The sequence below is a fragment of the Periplaneta americana genome, chromosome 17 (assembly GCF_040183065.1).
Source record: "Periplaneta americana isolate PAMFEO1 chromosome 17, P.americana_PAMFEO1_priV1, whole genome shotgun sequence".
In the NCBI taxonomy this organism is placed as follows: domain Eukaryota; kingdom Metazoa; phylum Arthropoda; class Insecta; order Blattodea; family Blattidae; genus Periplaneta; species Periplaneta americana.
Genome location: NC_091133.1, coordinates 82,828,357 through 82,854,124, shown reverse-complemented (window position 1 = coordinate 82,854,124; position 25,768 = coordinate 82,828,357). Strand labels below are relative to the sequence as shown.

Genomic DNA, 25,768 nt, shown 5'->3' with positions numbered 1-25,768 from the left:
TGGGGACTAACTGTTAATGAGGCCAAGAATTGTCTCCAATTCGCGTGACTGATACAATAACAATTATGTTGACCACAGAATCAAAAAACAGGTAACGAAAAAATAAAATCCTGCAGAACAGACTAAGACTACCTACACCTGTTTTTTCGAAAGATGGGACATGACAGTTAAGCATCGTACTTTGAACTATAGCACTATGCTCCCAATTTGGACAACAAGTGATCAGCTGATGCAAGCTACCAGCTGACATCAGATAACTGACGCTAAACATTAATTAAAAATTGACGTAAAAGTATAAAAGAACACAAAAGTCGACAGAGAATGGGACACGAAATGTATTAATAGCAAACATTATGTGTACAACAAATGGCGCCAAGAGAGCTATTGAGCACTGACCATGTGGAAATTGTAACTTTGGCAACTCAACTGTCATTACCATGGCAACAAGCCTCCAACACTATGTAATATTCAGTTGTTTTTCTGATTGCAGCGCTGATGTCACATCCCATTTTTCGAAAAAACAGGCATAGAATTATTATAAGTAAATATTATTTTAATTCAAGGAGAAAAAAAAATTTAAGTGTGCTTAAATGCGACAGGCTCATGTCAATAGATTTACTGGCATGTAAAAGAACTCCTGCAGGACAAAATTCCAGCACATCCGGCAACGCTGATATAACCTCTGCAGTTGCGAGCGTTGTTAAATAAAACATAACATTTAACATTTCAAGGAAAAAATAAAGCTTAGAAAAAATCAAACTTGAATCACCCACACATATGCGTACGTGTAAAGGGTTAGGAAAAAATAATGAAGAAAACATCAATTTGCGCTCCAAATTCTATTCTTACTTGTCTCATTCTTTATCTGTTCTCTTCAGAATATTACGCACCTCTACTCCAAAATATCTGATAGCTCACTTTGAATACCTTACAACGTTAAAGGATCAACATCATGCCTTATTATACATTCCTCGTCATTGTACCTCTTTCTATTCTTCTTCTATCACAGCATCAGTCTGTCGCTATGCAATGCTTTACCTCTCCATGTTAGGGCTTATTAAAAGGATGATCAGTTTACATGAAGAATTAAACAACAATACTTCTATATGGACTTGGTTTGAGAGTGTTAGCCAGTTTTTATAGGTTATTCTGCGTGTTTACTTACAATGACATTTAGGCCTAGCATAAAGTAGAATTAGGATATAAGTCGCATATTAACCCTGAAGTTGTTGCATTTTAGTCTAACTTTTAACTCATTAACCTGGTAGATAATGATTTTATATTTTGGTATCACTAATAATATTACTACTGTTATTAATACTTGTATTAAAGGTCACTTCTGGAAGTGTGGCCGTAACTCTGCCAGAATAAATAAATGAGTAAATAATGTAAAAACTTTACTAATAATACAAAAAAAAAATGTAAAGCTTACCTAGCTGCTTCAATACCTAGTGTTGTGAAAACTTCGTAGGTGTTATTGGAAGTAGTTGATGTTCCTTTAACTCCAGGTGTAGCCATTACTTCTCGCAGATTATCACCTTCCACAAATAACTTATACTTAATTGAGCCACCAGAGTCATCATTATGAATCACAGCACGGTTTACAGATGCCAACCCCTGGAAACAAAAAATATTATGATTAATTATACAGTATGTTATGCACATAATCATGACTCTGAACCATTGCATCACACATTACACTATGGGAGATGCATATGTTACAGTAGAACCCCGTTTATCCAAAACAATGGGGCTGAAGGTGATTTTGGATAAGCAATTTTTCGGATAAACCGTAAATTTCAGAAATCCCACTTATCTGTAAAGGAAAAAAAATTATGATTAAAAAATCTCTCTATTGCTATTCAGGTACTCTAAAAATTTATTAATTACACCTTACAGTAACATCACAGTCTGGTATATACAGTCACGAAGCTCAATACATAGTAAATATGCATCCATAGATAGTTGCTAACCACTAGGATTGCTACTATCGCCTCATTACAGACAATGCGAAATAGTACCTGCACAGTCTATTGTTTCTAGTACCCTCATCAACTCAAGCTTTTTGACTGTATATACTAGACTGTGGTAACACGATCTACTTGAAGTAATCAGCTATTTTGTTTGAGTTTTATTTTCGCAACATTCCTTTACTCTATGTCCCTCCATTGCTTCCTTAGTAAAACATCTGCTGGTGATGCCTCTTCACTTTCCTCCACAAAACGTAATGCAATCTGCATCAGAGGATTACAACGTTTTTTATTCTCCTCACAGCCTTAAGTTTTTCATTAATTGTAATCACTAACTTTTCAGTTTATTCGACATTTCAATAAAAAATGTACCATTGTAATGTTCGTGTGAAACACACTTGCACACTACTGGAATATTCTGCATGTAATGCTTCGAACTGCAGGCAAAAAACCCACACTGTTACTTAACTGATGTTTGCTGTGAGGCTACTACTCCTACAAAACTGAAGCAAGTGCAGACATTTCACATGTTGATAGGGTGACCAACTCTCCCATATTTAAGATAATTTTTTTGGATATTCCCAGCTCCCGTACTGATATACGAATTCTCCCGTATTTTTCTTTATCAATCATGACTGCTAATTTTTTTATGTAACCTAATAATAATAACCACTAAATATATTTAGATATGAACTGTCATTAATATCGATAGTTTAGTATAGTATGTATCAATCAATACAGTTCTGTTTTGGTGATCCTGTAATCTCTGGTGTGACTTAATGCACGTATGATGGTACAGAGTTCTTTTTTTTTTTTCAGCTTGCATAGTAAGATAAAAAATTAAATGTTCTGCCACAACCTGATGACAAATACAAATAAGTTAAACTAAGGAACATGTATATTTTTTAATATTACTGTACTCAATATTGTGACCTAATCTATATTCGTATTATAATTAAATAGATATCGCAGTTTTATATTATTTACTATAAACCATGAATGAATTCTGACTTAATACCTAAAAAAACTGCGGCTAAAATTTGTCGTGACCAAGTCTCCCATATTTTTGTGATTAGGGTTGATCACCCTACATGTTGATAATAGCGCCTCTAAAGGCACTGTCAGATATCAATCACCTAATGAAAAACTCTCTAAGAGTGAGAAAGAAGGAAAAGTGTTTCTTAGAGAATCCCATCAGTAACCAGCAACCCTGCGTTTGCTGGGTTCTTCCCAAATCTTCCACTACATTACAGTACAGTACATTGAACTGAAAAACCAACGAAATCAACAATCTAGTACAGTGAATTGAACTGAAAAAGTAAAGACATCAACAATCTAGTATAGTACATTGAACTGAAAAAATCTGTGCTTCAGTGGCTGGTCATGATAATATCTTTGAAAAATATTGGAGTGCAAGAGGTCAAATGACTTTATTGTCAAACGCCTGGCATTAGAAAACAACAACATTGAACTGAAAAAGTAAAGAAATCAACAATCTGTAATAAAGTACAGATACTGTAGTTTTTCAAACCTTCCCAAATTAGAAAATGAGTACAGTATGACAAAAAAAAAAGACATTTCTGTTAATCCAAGTTTCGGTTGACTCCAATACTAAGAATTTCTTACCTTTATAACAACCTTTGGGATGTTTTCCTTGAGACTCTGCAATTGGTAGTTAAGTGTAGAGCGTGACTTGCCTGGTGTCACAGTTATCATTGATTCACTTACTACATTCACTTGTTGTGGTTTCAGCTTCAGACGCGAAGTGCATATGCTGCAATAATAAATCAGATATTACTTATTTTCTGCAGATATAAGAAGTTCATATCTATGTGAATGTTCGGGTGGCTAAAGTCCTTCATGGAAAATAGTTCTGACCCACTTCTATACCTAATATGCTGTTGTTAACTAATGCTTCTTTTTCTTATTCTTTGTTGGTGTTACATCCTCTAGAGAACTTTGACTTCAATGATTTTCCACCATATCTGTCTGTTCTGTGATGCTATTATGGCATCCTATCTTCCTTAAATCCTCCACCATTCCACCCATCTATAGAATTTTAGGTTGTACTGGGCTCCTTGTCCTCCAGGGTATCAATTAGGACTCTTTTTGGAATCTTGGAATTGTCCATTCTCATAATGTGTCCGGCCCATCTGAATCTTCCTGCTCTTATTACATTCAATACCGGTAACTAATTCCGAGTTCTTGGGAGTAAAGTGATTACTCTCTTGCTCTCTAATATTTCTCACATACAGTGGGTTTAGAGAAAGGGGCTAGACATCACTGAAGATGATTCTGATCCATTTCTTACTGAAGACTGGTGAAGAAATAGGTCCTATTTTGTTCAAGTGTTTTGACAGTCATGTAAAGGTAAAGGTAAAGGTATCCCCGTAACATGCCATGAAGGCACTTGGGGGGCATGGAGGTAGAGCCCCATGCTTTCCATGACCTCGGCACTAGAATGAGGTGGTGTGGTCGGCACCACGCTCTGACCGCCTTTTACCCCCGGGAAAGACCCGGTACTCAATCCTGTCAGTAATCGAAAGAATGCATCTGCACTTTTCCTTGAATAGTAAGGAATTATATTGGATGGTGCAGATAAAAGTAGTCCTCCTCCTATTTGAATGCAAATGCTATATTTTGACTACTGAAATTCCATTATCGTATTCTTAGTATCGTATCATAGCGAAATGAGTAAACAGCCATAACAATGGACAATTTTATGCAATAATCAATTGTTGGCATTCTTCCTGTCAGTATTTCATCAGTCATCAGTCGAATTATGCCTACGTGTCTGTTCGCATTCTGCAAAATGACTTACTTGATACAAGAAAGAATGGAAATTGTGGAGGCATATGTAAGAACAGGTTTTATTAAGGAAGACCATAAAATTATCAGAGACAAGTTTCTGGATAGTGGACAACCGGCAACGAGAGCAATAAAGGGTTTGTCCACACCTGTGGAGTAACGGTCAGCGCGTCTGGCTGCGAAACCAGGTGGCCCGGGTTCGAATCCCGGTCGGGGCAAGTTACCTGGTTGAGGTTTTTTCGAGGGTTTTCCCTCAACCCAATATGAGCAAATGCTGGGTAACTTTCGGTGCTGGACCCTGGACTCATTTCACCGGCATTATCACCTTCATATCATTCAGACGCTAAATAACCTAGATGTTGATACAGCGTCGTAAAATAACCCAATAATAATAATAATAAATAAAGGGTTTGGTTAAAAAGTGGCGCACTATGGGATCTGTGCAAAATGAGGGTGTATCTGACCATGACTAAACGTGCACAGCTGTGTAGTGATGCTGCAGGGAGCTACTTTCAACATCTTCTATAAGAGACAAGTCCTTTGCAGCACTTCACTTCCGTATTTTTCTTCTGTATTTACTCTGTACTCACACAGGCTACTTTTATCTGCACCATCCTGTATTTTGTTGTATAATGAGACACACTCATCTTTTATTACTTGAAATTTCATGAAAATAGCATATTATATCTTGATATTTTATGTTAATTTATCTTTTAACTGTTGAAAATGATAAAGTTGACATGGGTTTTGTAAGATTTTACTTCTCTTCTTAGCAAGATGTCAGCAGATTCATTACCAGATAATCCGTAGTGTGCCAGTACCCACTGAAAAACTAACATTCATGAGATGATGTATAATTTTCGAACAATCAGTTTTTTTTTTTTTTTTTTTTTTTTTTTTTTTTTTTTTTTTTTTTTTTTGTTACGTGCTGGGGAATGAAAAGGCAAATAAAACTGCTAATCAGCCAAAGCTAAAACGAGCTAAAGCGAAATTCATTCTCACCCTTTTCTGACTTGTCCTCATAAATAAAACAAAAAGATGAAAATTAGCAGTTCAATCAGTATTCCCTATATGCTTTCAACTAAGTTTTTATGAACTGCGATACTACTATCTTATCAGGTTCTTATAACTTGCTTCTTCTGTTAAAAATTGGAGAAAAAAAAAGCAATTAATATAAAAAAGTGCAGATGTTAATCAGCCAGTGAATGATTGTTGACTGGATGGCTATTAAGGCCTCCACATACAAACAGAACTTCCCAGCAGAATGTTAGACTGAGTGGGAGGCCTGAAGAAATGACGGATAAGACAATAATCCTTGTTACTGGAAAAATACACAAATGCTTGATCAAAGGTCCTAAAATCGCAGTCTTATCATTAAACAGCTAGTTACCCATACAAGAAAAAAACTGAATGACAAACTATTACATAAAGCATTCAGTCAGATTAACAACATGGAAACCACTTAATCATGAAACCAGTGCTAATTAATTAATACTATAATACTACAAGGTGTCCCATAGGCCAAATCTCTGAAATATTGTTTCTTCTCCTTTACAGGTACTTCTGAAGCCAGAGTGATGTCATTAAGTAAAAAGGAATGATATTCAAGTGGTCCTGTTTCCTGGCAGCTACAATCACAGGGAATCTGCCCTGGAATTAAATTGGTTGCACCCTGAAAGAGTGCCGATTACATAACACTTAACACCAATAGATTCTATGAGATTCCTCACTAATATTAACAGCATCAAAATGACAATAGAAGAAAAAGCACTGATTCAATATGAAAAACTTATCAGATTACCAGGAAACAACTGGCATTCATACAGTCCTCTCTGTAGATTGAAAACTCAAAAAAGTTTCATATCCATTGTTCAAGAATTAAAACAGAAAATCAAAATGCCATATTTAAAAGAAAACTTACAAATTAAACCAAACCCCTTAACTCTATTAAATATAGAATATAATCTAAATTTAACAGAAGAAATACTGAATCAGAAGTAAACACTGAAATACTGAAACAATGGTCTTTAGAGACAATTAATATTAGGTACCCTCCACAAAACTGGCTTCATTTACACACCGACGGATCCTTGATCTCCAGAGAACAAGGTGCCGGTGCAGGTGTTACGTGCTGTCTCTTCTCACTTTATAGATCTCTTGGACATGGAACAACAAGTTTTGATGGTGAAATCATTGCAATAAGTGAAAGTCTCAGGAATCTTCTATGCCACATCAATAAATTTAGGAATGCAGTTATATTGTCAGACTCCAAAGTAGCTATTCTATCAATCGTCTCTAAACACACACCTACATCTCAAACAGCAGGAATAACTAAAATGCTCTCTCAATTAATATCACTCAATAAAAGAGTTGTATTCCAATGGATACCATCCCATTGTGGAATCCTGGGAAACGAGAATGCGGATGCTTTAGCAAAGAAGGGCAGCACTGCTACTTACAGACCTGTTACTAAATCTACGTATTACTCTGTGAAGAGATTTATTAAATCTACATACTTAGACTTCAACAAAATTTGATAACTCAATCCCAAGGGAAAAAATGGAACTCTCTGCATCAAAATCCACAGTTAATTCCCGATTTACCACGAAAATCGTCTGTAGCTGCATTTAGATTGGCAACAGACCATGATTGTTTGGCCAAACACCTGCATAGAATTGGAATATATCAGTCCCCTAACTGCCCATTGTGCAACTCAAACCAAGAAATGGATTCGGAACACCTCAAAATCTGTGCTTCAGTGGCTGACCATGATAATATCTTTGAAAAATATTGGAGTGCAAGAGGTCAAATGACTTTATTGTCAAACGCCTGGCATTAGAAAACAACAACAACATAACACTTGCGTGAGAAAACTTATTGTCTGCTCGTCTGTTGACGTTCTTGTGATCCACTGAGTAGTTTGTCTACCACGTCTCTCGTAATTTTTAATGAGATTTACTACCCAGCTCTATGTAATCAGCGCTCTTTCAGGATGCAACCAATTTAATTCCAGGACAAATGTGACTGAGGCTACATCAAACAGGATCAGTTGAATATCATTCCTCTTTAGTTAATAACATCACTCTGGCTTCAGAAGTACCTGTAAGAAGAAGAAACAGTATTTCAGAGATTTGGCCTATGGTTCCAGATTTATGGACACTCTGTACATACCTGTAGCGAATACTCTCTGCATCAACTTCCAACTTCAGTAAACGAATACGATCAATATCCAGCTTGATGAGAAGAAAACAATCATCTGGTAAGTACAGTTCTTCCATATACTCTGATACCTGCAAAATTAGAGTTTTTTAATATGTAAATGAGTAGAAATATACAAGAGGCATTGCAAAATTACCGTTTCAAAACAACAGTGAATAAAATGTTATTCTACTCGTTATGTAGCAGAAGAAAGGAAGTTCTATACATATATGTTTCGTAAACTAATAACGGATTTTGTTTATAATGAATGCTAACAGAAATATGCACATGGAGTATAACTTTTATTTGAAAAATAAAAATAATACACTACAGCTTTCTAAAATTGAAAGGCCAACCTCTTGTTAGAAGCTTCCTTTACCAATTCCATTATGATGTTTATTTATAAGTACTGTGAGAAATCAACCTCCGACATGTAAGTCAGTTCCTGCTGTATCTCCCAGATGGCTAACTTTACATTAATGTGTGTCACATAATATAGTTCTTAAGCCAAACATTTTTATATGAAGTACTGTAGTTGTTTTTAATTAGTTTTATTTGCAGTCTTTTTAAGTGCGAGATAATTGCACAACTCTCTATGTTGTTCATTCATTGGACTGCTGCTATCTACTGCGACATCTGCAAACCACTATGCCATCTAACATACATTTTGTGCGTGCGTGCGTGTGTGTCCATCATATGCTATCATTTTGTGAAATATTGTCTGTAAATTTGTAGTGGAAATGTGAATCAATCTGGCATTTACCTTTTAAATAACTACATTCTTAGATATTTTATGATCACAGAAACTACTGAAAGCCGCAATAAGATTGGCAACCCCAGAACTTTTATTTTTGCATTAAAATACTTCTTCCCATGCTATGCATAAGGATACAAAAATTTGTTAAGGACGATTTTGAATAAATTACGATTTTTTTCCTTGAAAACTTCGGGTAAACCCATGTTTAATTAAAAAATCATTGACATATTACGAGTAGGCTATAATCTCTGGATGAATGACTAATAAATAATGAACACAAGCAAAAAATCGTTCAATTGATCAGGAGAAAAAGCTATACAAAGACTGACAGGCATTTTGCCTGCTCCTCTTCAATATTTTGCCTATGTCATTTTTTCACCTACCTTTTGGCTGATAAATGCTTCTTTTCCATTTGGAATCTTATCTTTTGCTATGTTTACGATTTATCCACTTTTCATACAACTTCCACAATCATTCCAGTCACTTTTTTTTTTGGATATAATCTAACCTAATGCCTTTGCTTCAGTAAGGTCTCATTTTATAAACCTATGGATCAACAATTGGCTCTCTTGAGAAAGGAAAAATTTTACAGTCCGTTCAAAAGAAACCAAATGACCTGGAAATGTACAAAAACTTGCCCAGACATGTTCAAACATTTTTAACAAGAGCCCAAACAGGTCACATTATCACACAATTGGACCTACACCGATTTCACCTTTCTGATACTCCTATTTGTCTGTGGTGTAATAATCATGATGAAAATCTGGAACACATTCTTCTACACTGTCCATCCATTAACCACAAAAGAAGTAAATTAAAATCACCAGTACAGTTGCAGAAGACACAGCTCTGCAGTATATATTGACTACATCCCCAACTCTGGCTACTAGCAACAGGCATCTATAAAGAACACCGATCAAAATACCCCTCATTTCTCATGAAAAACAAGAACTGAAAAGACTACAGTGAACTTTATGTTGTCAGCAAACAGCTGGATACATTAAGAAGATTGATTAATATGATATTTGATCTTTTTTCAAATTGTGGTTTATTTTGAATTTAATAATGTAGCATTAGAATTAAGATACACTGGCAAACACTCACCTCACCAAGTGTAGTTTTCTCAATACGTCCTTTCACTCTTCTAGCAAATTCAGCATCAGAGTCGTTCTCAAGATGAGCTGTAATAATTGGAGTGCTAATCGTTTTGCTGGCATTGATAATTTCCTTAATTCTGAAATTAAAATTAGAAAATCAGACAACCTGCACACACGGTATTCATTATCTCGTGAAACTAACTTGCATGTGAAGGGAAGGAAAAAGTGAACTGGGAAGCTTCTCTCCCTCACTATGCTTCCACTTGCAGCTAGCTGGCAAACAAATCCCTACCATAAGGTTTTTACTGTGAACTAGGATGCATGCACGAATGCCGTGTACATTTATCTAAGAAATAATGTTTGCACATGGATCAACAACAATATTTAAAGTAATCTTACAATTTAATGAAATTAGAGTCACATTTATACAGAAGGAAGTGGATCAAGTCACCAACTATTACGATAACATAAAATGGCATATCAACAAACAACTTAGGCCTACATATAAATGTAAAAATCTTCAAAGACAAAATTGGTTCTCAAGATGAAGACTACAATGAGAATATTCTTAAGAAGAATGGAAGCAATCCAAGAAGTGAAATTGAAATAACACATTTAAATCAAATATCTTCTTACTACTCACCTAGGAACTCCCTGAGTGATGTTCATGGATGCCACACCAGCAAAGTGGAATGTCTTTAGAGTCATCTGAGTACCAGGTTCACCAATGCTCTGTGCTGCAAGTGCACCCACTGCTGTCCCTGCAAGAGACATTACAATTAAGTTGTTACTGTATTTTAGAAGGACAAGGAAGAAAACCTGACTTTACCCTTAGATGACTAGAATTGTATAGCATGAATTCATTGCACTGTCAACATCATTAACTTGGTGTATGAACAACCAATAATAATTGTAGGCTATAAATTATAATATATATTGATGTGATCACCTTGAGAATAAAGGTACGGTCACACGTCGCTACTTTTGCAGCGATGCAGTACAAAAAACTCCGCAACTCTCGTACTGCAACGTGTGAACAACGGTGCAACCCCAAAAGTAGCGGCTGCCGAACCTACTGCTCGCTACTTTTCCATGCTGCGTGCAGCTTAAAAGTAGCGACGTGTGAACAGGGTTGCAGCCGCAGCAATTTTGATATCGGTTTTGTTGAAACTTTTGCTGCGGTTGCGACCAGTGTTGCCACCCAAATGTGCCAATGATACTTTTATTGTTTGGATGTATTTTAATGTTAGATGTGATGAAAATAAATTATTTGTAACAGTTATTAAATGCACAACACAGTCTGCGCATATTTGCTGACGATATAATTCACTTCTTTAATTTTCTGTAGCGTAGTTTCAAACAGGAGGGTTGCCAACATTGATTAAGTGAATATGCTGTTGGTTATCATTTAAGTACATAGGCGTTTTTAAAAGCTTTATAGTAAAAATAATGCCAATTTCTGAATACTAGTTAGGACAGAAAAGCAAATAATAGATAAGTAAGCTTTCGCTTGAGTTTATTAATAATGCGAACATAACCACAAAATGTATATTGAGAAGTCAACACGGAGGAAACCTGCAGCATGACTGCGGCTGCAAATGTAGCGCCTTGTGTGTGAACAGACTCGCAACCTCCAGTTGCAACTTTTGCTGCACTCGGGTTGCGCAGCACGAAAAGTAGCGTGCAGTGCGCTACTTTTGGCTTATGTGTGAACACAACACGCAACTTTTGCAGCTGCAGTACAAAAGTTGCACAGCAAAAGTAGCGACATGTGACCCTACCTTAACTTAAGTAAAATTTCTGGTAACAATGGAAAGATTTTGATACTCTGACTTTCAGAGAAATTAACGAAGATGGACTCCTGTTTCTTACACTTGTAAAAACAGGATAAAGTAGGCTTCTACTATTATGCTGTTAACTACGACATTTTGCTGAAATTCAAGATAACGAAATCATAAAAATATGTCACGAGTTTTAATTTTAGAATAGCAATAAGTGTCCTCTAAACAACCACCAAATGACCACAGTTCATACCAAGTGCATTAAAATCTCCAAGTATGAAAACTTTATCATTATATTGTGCATGAAGAAAATTTTCAATAAATGTAAGACACGTTCTTGAAGTTTTTTGATATGTATCATGTGACAAATAGTGATTATAAATTAACAAATTAAATCCACTAGCCATAGGGATTTCAATCTATACTTTCACTAATCAATTTAAAATTATGTCTGCATATTATTCCAAATACTGACTGTTCACAGCTATTAAGACACAGCAACACAAATTTTATTAGTATCAATTAGTACATTAAATATTTTATGATTATTGCGAAATGTAAGTATAAAATTTTAGGAAAAATTATTACTCACAACAGACTTATGTAACTATGTTTTCGACAGGCTCATATAATAGATTAATTAATATTGGTATTTAAATCAGTAACATTTTTATAACACAGTTGAAGGATTTGAAGGTATTCTTCCCTACAAGTATTAGGTCTTACGGCCTGTTACAATCTCATTGTTCAGTTATCAACCCAATGCTTCATTGGATGATTCAGAGATCACTTCTCCTTTGAACTATAATGAAATATAGCTTTTGACAATCTGTTTCAATGCATGTAATGCAGATGATTTATCCAGTTGTCCTAATAATGCTGTGTGTGGTTCACTATAGGTTCTAATAATTATTATTTAATTACATCCTCATTACATTTATGATTGCGTCTGGTATAATCTTTTGTCATTTAGACTGAAAGATAATTAATTAAAGGAGACATACAAGGTTAATGATAACATTAAGAGGCACCTTCATTTGCTCCAAAAGGTTAATTTATATTCATACTTGTCTTAAGACAGGAAGCTATTGTAGTGTGGCAATACTGAAATTCCCCATAAAACCAACAGTGTCTTTCTGGTATGATTTTGAGTATATGAAACCAGAGTCGCTCAGGCTTTAGTTTTCCATATAAGGGTGCAATGAGATGCCAGTATTATTTATTAAAGGAAAATCGTTTTCCTTAACCTACATGTTTGAAATTTAATTTTCAATTTGGTTATTTCATTGTGCTACAAATAACGATTTCTTTCTGGATCTATTGGATACCACTTCCAGTGATTTAGAAGTCAATGTCCCAGTCAGTTAAATATTGTTTCATCATTTCACTATTTCCACTCTTGATTATTAGTGCCTATTATTCTTTGTCTTTGGAATTATTATTCTATATATTAGTTTAGTTACAATCACGAAATTCTTCTTTTTATTCTTCTTTTCATTCTCTATATTTCATGTTACAACAGCTTATGACATCTTGTGTTCCATCTTTATATTTTGCACCGACCTGACGGTCATCGATCAGTCAGACAGGCTAGCTGTTTGTAATGATCCCCACAGTAGGTTTTCACTTGACGATGAAGAGTAATCACTCTTCGAAACGTTGGGCTGCAATTTTTTTAAAATTAGCAAAGGAAAAAGTCCAAACAACTCAACCATTTAACTATTCACCGTTGCTCTCCCCCTCTTCATTCAGCTCATGATATAAAGCTTTGAACTTTATTTTATTTCTCTTGGGTCCATGTTCTAAATTTCTGGAGCAAATCCAAGCATACACATGCATTCACACACATAAATTAAAAGTATAACACACTCAAAATTAATGGTTAGGATTATACGAAAAATTAAAGCCTTTCTCTTATGCAGCATTTTAAGTATGAGCATGCACTATCCTTCAACAGAACAAACTCTATTTCATGGAAGATTTAATTACCTGGCTCTATCTTTGAGCGCATATATTTGTCTCGGCAAGTGTGGAAAAATTCCACCAACTGGCTGACAGTCAGCCTTTCTAACTGTAGAACAATGGATGGAAGAACTGGAGTATCATCCACTGCCATGCGGTGGCGAAGTCGAGCAACTCGTCGAGCAAACCCCTCCATGAACGTTCTGCAAAAAGATATTACAGTTTGTTTGTACATTACAAACAGATGTTTTTAAAGCACATAAGTTTTAAAGATACAGAAGAGGGACTACTGTTTAAAAGGGGAGGAACGATTTCTAACCGTCAGAGTCAACAGAACTATAATCAAAGTTCTGACTGCAAATATATAAAAAATTATAATGAAAGCATGTGCTGCAACAATTACGTTGTAAATTTGAACATCACCAATTATTAGGGAACCAGACTGATCAACACTTCTTCCCAAAATGGATTATTATTCAATTAATGGTATAAATGTAATTATTTTTACAAATCTTCATAGATAATATGAAAGGGAAAGTGTTGGATAAGGTTCTTAAAACAACAGATTTACCAGCCAAAATGTTGTTGTTGTTGTTGTTTTTTTTTTAATCCCAGCGTTTGACAATAAAGTCATTTGACCTCTTGCACTCCAATATTTTTCAAAGATATTATCATGGTCAGCCACTGAAGCACAGTTTTTGAGGTGTTCCGAATTCATTTCTTGGTTTGAGTTGCACAATGGGCAGTTAGGGGACTGATATATTCCAATTCTATGCAGGTGTTTGGCCAAACAATCATGGCCTGTTGCCAATCTAAATGCAGCTACAGACGATTTTCGTGGTAAATCGGGAATTAACTGTGGATTATGATGCAGAGAGTTCCATTTTTTTCCCTTGAGATTTCACCACCCAAAATGTTATTGATATGTTCGGAAACCACAAACACAAAATACCCACAAGAAGGTCAACTACCGGAAAATATACAAGATGTCTCCTTCAGGAATACAGATCAAGGAATAGGAGCAGCAATACATGGTGAAAGCTTCCACAGTATGTTACTTGATCGAGTCAAAACAAATTTTGAAGCAAAGAGCTTTAGCAATCATCATACAAAATGTAATACATAGACAAAAAATAAGGAAGGAAATTTTTACTACAATAACTGCATACAAACAAGCAACTGCAGTAGTTGTACAGAAAATGGAATCTTACATAACTACAGAGTGAAGAGTTAAGCAATTTTCTGCTGCATGTTTGTCTCATCCACAAACAATGTAGCTTTGGAAACTAGATTAGTATGTCTCATGTTATGAGTCATGACATAATTAAACACAAATAGAAATAAGTACAAGAACCATTACTGAAATTGATCACAATTTTATTATTAGCACAATTTTCATAAGACAAAGAATACTATATAATTCATAGAGACTTTGTTACAACATTCGGTATCAAAAGTAAGCAGTAATTTTTCATAGTGCAAAACCTAAAGAAATATCTTCGAGGGGACGTTGTCTGTCAGAAGTGGTGATGTTCAACGACACAATAATTCATAAGTGTGTCAAAAAGTGATTTCCATCATATGTTTGAAGACTAAAACACTAGGATATATATGTATTGCAATGAATGGGGGTAAATACATTGAAAATGAAGGTGAAGGCAAGAGACCATTCAAAAACCATAATCAGTGTTCACTGAACAGATCTTGTACAATATAGTGAACTGCCAAGGCTTTCATAATGGCAGCAAAGATGGTGAAAGAAGTGGTAGAGAAAACTAGGGCAGCCAAAGTGATTGCCCATTCTAAATTCCGTTACCCACAAGTTATATTCTTAAATACAACCTGCTGAAATCAAAGTCAAGTCTCCACAATATGATAAAGTAGTCTGCTTTAATAAGGCTGGGAATACTGAGAAAATCATTAATATAATATTCAATAACACTTTCTTACTGAGGGTTTCACTTACCGTAGTTCCTCTTTAAACTCATCACTACAACTGTCAAAATCATCAGTCTTAAGAATCTCTTCTGCTGCCTTTTTGATACTTGGTCCATCAAGAGGTTCTTCATCACGAGAAGGACATTTAGCCCGCACATGATCTAATACTCGTCGGAAATCAACAGGACAATCTTTGCCTATAGAGTAATGAATTTACATTACATTAATATTATCTTCTGTATATCAATAACTTACTTATCACTATAGAATATGGAAAGTATACAAAATGGATGGACGGGTGGGTGGGTGAATAAGTGTGTGACTGAGCGAGTGAACAAATGAATGTACAAATCTGTATGCACAGAGTACCTTGTAGGCTATTTACTTCGAAGAGTTTGTCAAAATTAAAAGCTCGCGAATTTCTTTGCTAACTCAATATGAAGTAATTTTAATCAGATAATAATGACATTTTATATGAAGCTCTTGCTAGGTAAATCTATAGGTTAAAAAAATTACTAATTAAAAAAAAAGTACAATAACCCAGACAGTGAAACATTATAGTCAAGCTAGTACACAGGTGATTGCTAAAGCAAATGCTAGGAATACTGGTACTATACCTGCCTAAAAATAAAAATATCAATCACAAACTTATCTGAATCAGGCTGTAATGTATGTATTTATGTTTTAATAAAATGATTTTATAAAATAATTTATGAATTCTTAATAAAATATATTGATAGGCCAGTTTAAAAGGGAAACAACTCAAAATTTACAGTTTTGTGAAAATTGGATTTTAAAATTTTATGTTATTGTGAAAAATCAAATTACAACACTCTAATTTGAAACTTATAGTATTATTTTTATTATTATTTATTGGGTTATTTTACGACGCTGTATCAACTTCTCAGGTTATTTAACATCTGAATGAGATGAAGGTGATAATCCCAGTGAAATGAGTCCGGGGTCCAGCACCGAAAGTTACCCAGCATTTGCTCAAACTGGGTTGAGGGAAAAACCCGGAAAAAACCTCAACCAGGTAACTTGCCCCGACCGGGATTCGAACCCGGGCCACCTGGTTTCGCGGCCAAACGCGCTAACCGTTACTCCACAGGTGTGGACCCCCCTTTTTAATTCCCATTTGAAAAACTTGCATCTTTTTATCTTAACAGCATCACACTTTCTTAATATGGTGCAGTATTTCATATAACGAGATATAAAACTAGTTTCATGTAAAACCTGCTACTTGTTCTTAACACACAAATGGTTATCATGCTACCTATTATAGTACATATATACAAGATTCAAAGATTCAAACTTGATGTGTGTGACGAATTATTTACAAATGATAAGAATTCTTTATATGGCATTCATTGGAAATACAATAACACCAGAGATTCTGTGTTGCAAATTTGTGGCACTTAAAAGAATCCTGTTCCTGAATGAAAGAACTCCAGACAAACTTTACTAGCTCTTTCTCACCCATGTAAATAGTTAAAAATGTACTAGTCACATCATAGGGAAGTAATAAAGTTGCCTATACAGGTGTCTCACTCAGAAAAGAAATTCCTAATTCTGTCTGGCTAACAGAATCTAATAACATTTTAGTTGACATATTGGAATATTAGCATATAACAACAATACAACTACCATAATGAGTATAATGGCATTGATCAGATTAAAATTAAATTCAGTGTGCTAAGTTACGTTTATAATCTTCAATACTTCACCTTCCATGTAAGTGGGATCCAATCCATCACCACCATAGCAGACCTGTACAATGTCTCCAATAGAATTCCGAACTGTCATGTCATAATGCAGACACAAGTCCTCCAGAGACTGAAACAAAGGGATGTTAAAGTAATGTCTACAAATAGTACTACTGAAACGCATTATAAAAAGGACTGTAGCTTACCTTCACCAATCTGCGTTGCATGTAGCCAGTCTCTGCTGTCTTCACAGCAGTGTCCACTAAACCTTCACGTCCGCCCATTGTATGAAAGAAAAACTCTGTAGGTGTAAGTCCAGAATAAAAGCTGTTCTCCACAAATCCTTTAGCTGCAGGTACTTTGGCTGAAAAAAGGGATGAAAGTAACAGCATTTGCGTCATTTTTTAAACAGAGCATTTAACTATCCATCTTCAAGCAATGAACTTTGAAGTTTACTGTAGCTCCAACTGTTCAAGCCATCTCTTCTTCAGTTTGATTTTTGAGTAAGAGGAGTTCACAAAAAGAAATCAATTCGCATAAGACTTTCAAACCTTACTTCCCCAAAGATATGATACAAAACAAAGCCTATAATGTAACATTTTAATTACATTACTTACAGTGACGTTCGAAGTGTGGAAGGGCTCTATCTTCAAATCCATTTGGAACTCTGTGACCACTAATAGCTTGCTGTCCTACACATGCTATCATCTGGGAAATGTTAATGAACGATCCTGCAAAAGAAATACATATGTATATAGAAACAGTCAAAACTATTTGCTGTGGTTAATCAGTCCAGGACAAAGGAATCTTTTTTTCTTATGTAAAATTACAAAGAACATACAAGCAGGCATGAAATACTCACTATATAATATTATTTGGAATTTCTTATAAGAAATAACTAATAAACTTGCAATGTAACAAAGTCTTCAATATAAGATAAATATTATAATACTAAGAGAATAGAAATATTTCCATGTAAATTTCACAAGTCATTCTCAGTGGTCAAGTGATCATGTGGTCATAATACTTGGTTTTAGACTTGAAGATCGTAGGTTAGCAGTGCTTTCTTTGGCAAAAAATGCTGGTGGCACCATATACGAACAGCACAATAACAGCATGTAAATAAATGAAGTCTATTCCTGACTGAGAGGTTCAATACTAAACATCTGGTAATTTCTCTCCAAAGTCAAAATCAAATTCTGCTAGTCAACATCCACACTTATTCTATCACAGTTAATATATTTTGTTTTGCAGGTACAACCATCACAGATATAGAATTCAGCACTGTCAGATTATTTTTACGGACAATGTATATTCAGATAAGTCAAGCTTAATTATATACAAAATAAATATACATAGGTACCTGTCGGATTAGCAAAGTCAGGAGAAGTTCAAATGATAACAATGACAAATATTGATTTGATAACAAACCAATCAACTGTAATTATTGTACTCGTTTCATTTTTCTATGTGCATTCAATAAGCATTAATATTTTTTTAGAGAACATGAAACAAAATAATGGCGTAAAAATTGTCATCATAACCTAGACAGAGACTGCATGCCTATGTACAGACCCAGAAACAAACTTTGGACCACATGCATTTCCCAAGTTCCAGTTATAACATACTGTGCATGTTTCTGAGTGTGTATTACAAACAATCTGCCTAAAGTAATATTCCACCTGTTATTTTTTATTTACAGCAATAATTTTTCCTACTTATTCTTTTTCTTTCAATAGTCTTTCATTTGGTAACCCCTAGCTTACCATATTTTCTTGAATACCCCACGCCCTCGAATAAGCTGTGCACCCCACTTCTGTAAGTGGTGGGGGGGGGGGAGGAGTACTCATGACAAATTAAAAACAATTAAACACAAACACAGTTCAGTTAACAATAAATAAATATTATCCTGGAACAGGATGCATTTCAAACCTATCCTACGCACATGCACTGCACATATGTCAATTGTCTTGCTTAATTGGCTGTTTGCACAATATTCTGCAACATTAATTTCACGCATCATAATTTCCATGTTCTTCTGCATCTTTAACAATTTTACATTTTTTGCTGCAAGTAAAGGATCACAATCTCATACCTTTAGTTGTACTCATTTTCCGAATGATTGAAAATATAAAACGCACGAACTACACACTTATCACCCTTGAACTTCATTCTGACACATGTATTGCTAATCCAAATGCCATGTAACAATGGTAACAATAACTATACGGTGTAACAATGGTAACAATAACTATGCGGGAAGAATATAATGACTTGCACTACCACCTTAGGAGATGTGCTGGAGGAAAATCAGCAATGTTGCCAACTTCATTACCAATAAGCCGCACATCTGTATTATTTACTTGCATATTTCTGAAAAAATGTGTCCGAGGTGTTCGAGAAAATGCAATATTTGGAATATGGCATCCCAGAAGAGATGCGAAATCACTCTTTTCTACCATTTTAATGGCTCCAGTTTTTTACAAGATAGATGTCTGTTCATTAGGTCCTGACATACACACAGTGTACAAAGGTCAGAACTCTTCTTCTGGTTCTACAACCTGGTTCTGAGCTTTGACCACCTCGATGATTTTCCTCCATTAAATGTTTTATCATTTCCATCTTTCTTATAATGTGTCAGCCATCGATAACCATCATATTTTGTTTAACGAATTAATGATGATAACTGAAGCTACACTGTATAATCAAAACTTAAATCTTTTACCATTTTTGAATTTCATATAATACATATAAATCAATTAGTTACAGCAAGTACACATTACGACTTTATCTGAATGCTATTCCTACTATATTACTGCCTCACTGGCATTATTAACAGCAAAATAATATTTAAAATTATTACCTTTAGATCCACTGAGAGCCATTACAAGGGGACTGTTGCTTGGATGTAGTTCTTTGAGGCAGGCCTTTCCAGCATGATCTCGAATTACAGAGAGCTCCTTTAGAATTACTGCCTCAAGAGTTTCCTCTTCAGTACAGCCAGGCTGACATTGCAGCCGACCTTCTTCCAGAGAACGGATGTATTCGTCACATTTTGAATACCTGAACCAGAATAAAATCGGTTTTAATGTAAGACCTGAATTTCATCCAGCAAATAAAGCAAACATTATGTACATGTTGCTAAGAAAGACTCTTTATCTACTGCAAAAATAGGGAAGAAAAAGCACTGTTAGCCAGTTTTTAGCCATAAAACCATACTTTAACTTAGAATAAACTGCACTTGAGTTCCATGTCTTAATGAGGTGCACTTATCCCCGTCCATAATTTCTAAATCACAGATTTACTTTGTACAGCAGAATTCCAGTATTTGCTATTATATTTTCTTTGGCATTCCCTTCATAATGAATGCTTAACGAAAGTAAAATTCGTTGTCCTGTGGTATATATGTTGATTTGTCTTATTACCAAGATTAACTGCCTACTTATAAATACTGTATATATGCGAATACTCCGCACATATTTTTTCCGAAATTGGTCAAAGAACAACTGGGGTGCACACATTATTTAAAATAAGGTTGGCATCGTTTCGCCTCAAACACTCTTTTAATTTTCTCTCCTAAAATTGGGATGCGAAGATTATTTGTGCCTCACACCACTTGAAATTCTGAGTGGCATAACATTGCTGGAATATGATTGATTTGTTCTGTTTGGTTAAATGTTCATTTTACAGATTTCTTCTCCTGTCGTTTGTATTCCAACAGATTAACTGCACTGTTACAGAGCATAAGTTGAATGGTTCTGATATTACAACATTAATTAGCGATCACTGTGTCACCACTTTTATCTACAATCAAGAGATAACACCACAAAGAAGATGTCAAACATTTATACATCATACATACCCTGCTTGCAAGAGTTCATGTTTTGCTCGGAGCAGACCCTGTCCTGGTGTCACATCTCCTATTCCAATGGAAAATCCTCTGTTCATGAGGAAATATGAAGCAAGTCGAGCAAGTCTCCACATTGCCTTGGCTGCATAATCCTCTCCCCAGTCACAAAGCAAAATGTAGAAAATGTTGCTCTTCGATCCAGAGCCCAGTGTAGACTTATCCATGGAACCAGCTAGCAGCTCAGAGTTTCGAATAACAACATCTGTAATAGTAATACAGTGAAATCTCAGTATAAAATACAGAAAATAATATTTTTTATACTTTTATTTTGAAAAGTACGCAATAATGAAAAAAAGAATTGTTTAGTCACACGTTACAAGATACAAGATAGCATACAAAACAAATAACACAACACAGAAATAGCTAAATAATCACATTAAACATTCAAATAAATATAATTCAACTGGAGTTTACAAACTAAAATGCAATAGTTGCCCACATTTTTACATAGGACAGACAGGAAGATCCTTTCATACAAGATATAATGAACATATTAAAGCTATCACCAAACCCTACATCACATCAAATTACGCAGAACACATTATCAACAATAATCATGACTACAATAATATAGAAACAGATATGGAAATTTTACACATCACACCAAAAAGTTCACAGTTAAACATCTTAGAACAATACGAAATATATAAACATACAATAACATACCCACAACAATACTTAATACACAATTACAGTTCAATACCCACACATTATTCGATGTCATGATACGTCATAACACACAAACAACCAGCCCCCACCATAAGAGCAACACAACCCCACCCCTACAACCGACAAATGCACATCGCAGAATTCAAGATCACCAGTAGTTCAGGAGACACTGATGAAGACGTAACATCACGTCGAAACGGGCCGTCTGTCCAAGGTATATACCTTTTTTAAAAATTTTAACACTTTTTAATGTGTGACTAAACAATTTTATGTTTTTAACAAACAAAGTGTTAACGTGAACTATAATCAATGAAAAAAAGGAGTTTTATCCACACAAAGTTGTTCTGATTTTACAATAGATAATGCAAAGTTATTCCACAACATATCTTAGCTTTCATTAATGCGAAGGTGTCCAATAAACCCACTATGCCTACACAAAACTACATGGAATATACATATCACTCAATTTTAAAATTATAACAAAATGAAATTATTTAAGTTAAAAAAAAGTTACTATATACAACAAACAGCAAAGAGCTAGATACATTAAGAAGACTGATTAATTAACTTCAGTTTCGTTTGTTTATATTCAATTTATCTTCTATAAACTACTGAGGTTCAAACTTAACATCCATGAATATGATTGCACTCAACTGTAGTCAGCTAAGAACTGGACACAGCTTTCTGTGACTGCACAAATATATTTGAACATGAATCACAATTTGAAAAATGTTGTATGAAAGAAATGCCATTTTAGTAACATCACCAATCTTATTACTTTTGAAATTCAACATCAAAAATCTTATTTTAAAATAAAGAAATTACTCACAAGAGTCATTGATGCACAGTTCCTCATTGTTGGTGTATGCTCGGCCTTTAGTTCGTAAATTGGCTTTCACAGGGCACTTTTTGTTGGGCTGCAAGATTAAACTAAAAATCTGCTTTCCTGTCCACAATGTTGCTGGCTAAAAATAAAACAAGTTATGTCTTTTGTTACAATGACTAACAAAATTATAATAAACTAAACAAGAAAAATGATACACCGGATTCCAGTTCCGATGCCAGATTGAATCCTTTCAGTTGAAGTTCCACCTCTTAGTTTCCCTTTAGTGGCCAACCCTCATGCACTGTGTCACAGATGTGTGACAGTGGCACAATGTCCAACACATTATGTGCAGAGGTGCATTCATTATGAGTGACTAAGTAACCAGGATCCAACAGAATGAGTGCTGTCATTGGACATTGTGACCCTATCTACTAGGCAAAGTGCTGCAGCTTGTACTTCTTTCAGTCACCATGAAGGCATTGACTGTACCATAGGATGTGAACTACGTAACACTATATGATGATGATGATGATTAATGGAGCAATGGTGGAATTTGGTAACGGAAACGGGAGTACCCCACGAAAATCTACCATCAAACATTGTCTTTGTCCACCACAAATTTCAGTTGGATCTGCTGGGATTCGAACCCAGGTTAGCATATGAACCATCAACGAACATACTCTACAAATGGATGAATACAGATATTTGCTAAATAATTATGGCTTACTTTACGTATGGCAGGAGGTGGTAAATCTATGTTCAGAGCCACATCCTCCCCTGCAAGTAGACACGCAGCTAACTGACAGGCCTGTCCCCGATCCAAAAAGTTGTCCTTCTGTGTGAGTAAGTAAGCTCCTGTAATGAAGTCCTGTGTTGCAGCAATGAGCAGTTCTCCGTTTCTAGGGGTCACAAGGTTTGACTTGTTCTGTAAATAAAATGTGGGCTGATATAAATACATTCCCTACTCTTTAACTAAAAAATTGGTCAGACATGAGCCTTGCAATATTGTTATGAACAGTCATCCAACAAGAACAGAGGTATCGTGTGGTTAGCACGACATTTCCCCCAGCAGTTATAGCTGGTTTAACCAGATTTCACTACCATCATAGCTTCCCAAATGCATCACAATGCTGGGTGGGCACCAGTCCCATACATTGGCCGAAAGTTCATGCTTTGACCTACACAATAATACAAAAATTCATTGAAATAAATTAACAACACATTAAGGAGAGCTTCTTCTTATCGCATGCAAAATAATGGTAAAAATAGCCTTTCTTCAAGTAGTCATAAATGTAATACTATTTATCAGAGAGTAAATCTTTTCAGAGAGAGGAAGTGGAGGGGAGAGGGAGGGGGCGAGGGGAGGGATGGAATGGGAGGGATGGGTGAAGAGGGAGTGAGAAGGATGGAGGGGAGGGGGAGAGTGGAGGAAAGGGGGAAATGAGAAGAGGGCAAGGGGAGGAAATGGGAAGGAATGGCGGGGAGGGGAGGGTTAAGGAGAGAGTGAGCTGTGTATGTATGTATGTATGTATCTATGTATCTACTGCTCTTGATTTAATAATGAAGTCATTCTCCTATGTGCGTCCCAATATTTCGATGTGATGTCTTGAGCTATTCCCCTTAAAATAATTTCTGAATTTAAACAATTTTTTTTATATATTGTTTTATATTATTTTAATGTACCGAAGTACATATGATATTTCCATGCAGATATTCTGCGTCATCATATGATGAACGAGTAATGGAACGGAGAAAAATTCTCTCCGGCATCGGGATTTGAACCCAGGTTTTCAGATCTACGTGCTGATGCTTTATCCACTAAGCCACACCGGATACCCACCCTGGCATCGGACAGAATCGTCTCAGATTAAGTTCCAACTCTTGGGTTCCCTCGAGTGGCTGCCCTCTGCACTATGTCATAGATGTCTATGAACGTAGGACTGAAGTCCACACATGGAAATATCATATGTACTTCGGTACATTAAAATAATATATATGATATGCGTAAATCACTTTGTGATTTAAGACGGCGCTTATTCCGTCGGATCCCGGCCAACTAGTCACTCATAACGAGTGCACCTCAGCACATGTGTGGACTTCAGTCCCACGTTCATAGACATCTATGACGTTGTGCAGAGGGCAGCCACTAGAGGGAACCCAAGAGTTGGAACTTATTCTGAGACGATTCTGTCCGACGCCGGGGTGGGTATCCGGTGTGGCTTAGTGGATAAGGCATCAGCATGTAGAGCTGAAAACCCGGGTTCAAATCCCAGCGCCGGAGAGAATTTTTCTCCGTTCCATTATTCTTTCATCATAATTTTTTTATAAATTCACTACATGCCTGTGATTAGGTACAGACTATTCACTTATTATATATAGCATATATTGATTTTAAATTGTAGCCACTTGCTGAGAATTGATACTAAAACACACCCTACCAAAATTATTAATATATCTGCAATATTATTGGCTTAGGCCTTGTACCAATCTTCATCATCAAAAAATGAAAAGAAAAAAAAAAAAAAAGAAAAAATAATAATAATTTTAGTATCTATTATTAAGTAGCTAAAATTTCAATTCAGTATGTACTATAGTAAGTGAATAGAGTGCATTTAATCACAGGCATGTAATGAATTTATAAAAAAAAAATATATTTTAATTCAAAAATTATTTTAAGGGGAAAGATTTACTCTAGAGTAACCATTCTTTTTGTATTTTAAAGCTTAATGTGACAGCTCTGATAAATAGTATTACATTTATGACTACTTGAAGACAGGCTAATTTTACCATTAATTTGGATACGATAAGATGAAACTCCCCTTAAGTATATTCCATAGACTATTCTCTTTTATTACAGTGACGATATATCAGAAACTGGAAATGATCAAATATGCCAGAGTACTTCTTCGTGAGCTTGAAGTCACTGAATACTTTACAATACACATATTCAATATAACATACCCCCATCAGCACAAGAGCTTCAGCACGAGCTTCTTCAGTCTGAGGTAAGTGGAGGTTCATTTCGTCACCATCAAAATCAGCATTGTATGGAGTACACACACATTCATTAAATCTACAAATAACAAAAACAATAAATTTCAGACATCACAATACATGCTATAATCTAAGACATAAGACATGCTGAA

The 25,768-nt window shown here is 35.3% G+C and overlaps 1 protein-coding gene across 1 annotated transcript in view; it reads right to left on the bottom strand.

Annotated features, from left to right (window-relative positions):
- The window catches only part of Polr3A (RNA polymerase III subunit A), a 44,736-nt gene that overhangs the window by 5,219 nt on the left and 13,749 nt on the right, over positions 1–25,768 (bottom strand). The window contains exons 10-24 of the mRNA XM_069817376.1: positions 25,584–25,695; positions 23,350–23,547; positions 22,626–22,761; positions 21,080–21,329; positions 20,081–20,280; positions 17,835–17,948; positions 17,424–17,581; positions 17,239–17,347; positions 15,540–15,708; positions 13,601–13,776; positions 10,474–10,591; positions 9,838–9,967; positions 7,950–8,068; positions 3,597–3,744; positions 1,433–1,617 (exon numbers count right to left, since the gene is read on the bottom strand). Coding sequence (XP_069673477.1) covers positions 1,433–1,617; positions 3,597–3,744; positions 7,950–8,068; positions 9,838–9,967; positions 10,474–10,591; positions 13,601–13,776; positions 15,540–15,708; positions 17,239–17,347; positions 17,424–17,581; positions 17,835–17,948; positions 20,081–20,280; positions 21,080–21,329; positions 22,626–22,761; positions 23,350–23,547; positions 25,584–25,695 — 2,322 coding nt within the window. The remainder of the gene's footprint in view (positions 1–1,432; positions 1,618–3,596; positions 3,745–7,949; positions 8,069–9,837; positions 9,968–10,473; positions 10,592–13,600; positions 13,777–15,539; positions 15,709–17,238; positions 17,348–17,423; positions 17,582–17,834; positions 17,949–20,080; positions 20,281–21,079; positions 21,330–22,625; positions 22,762–23,349; positions 23,548–25,583; positions 25,696–25,768) is intronic.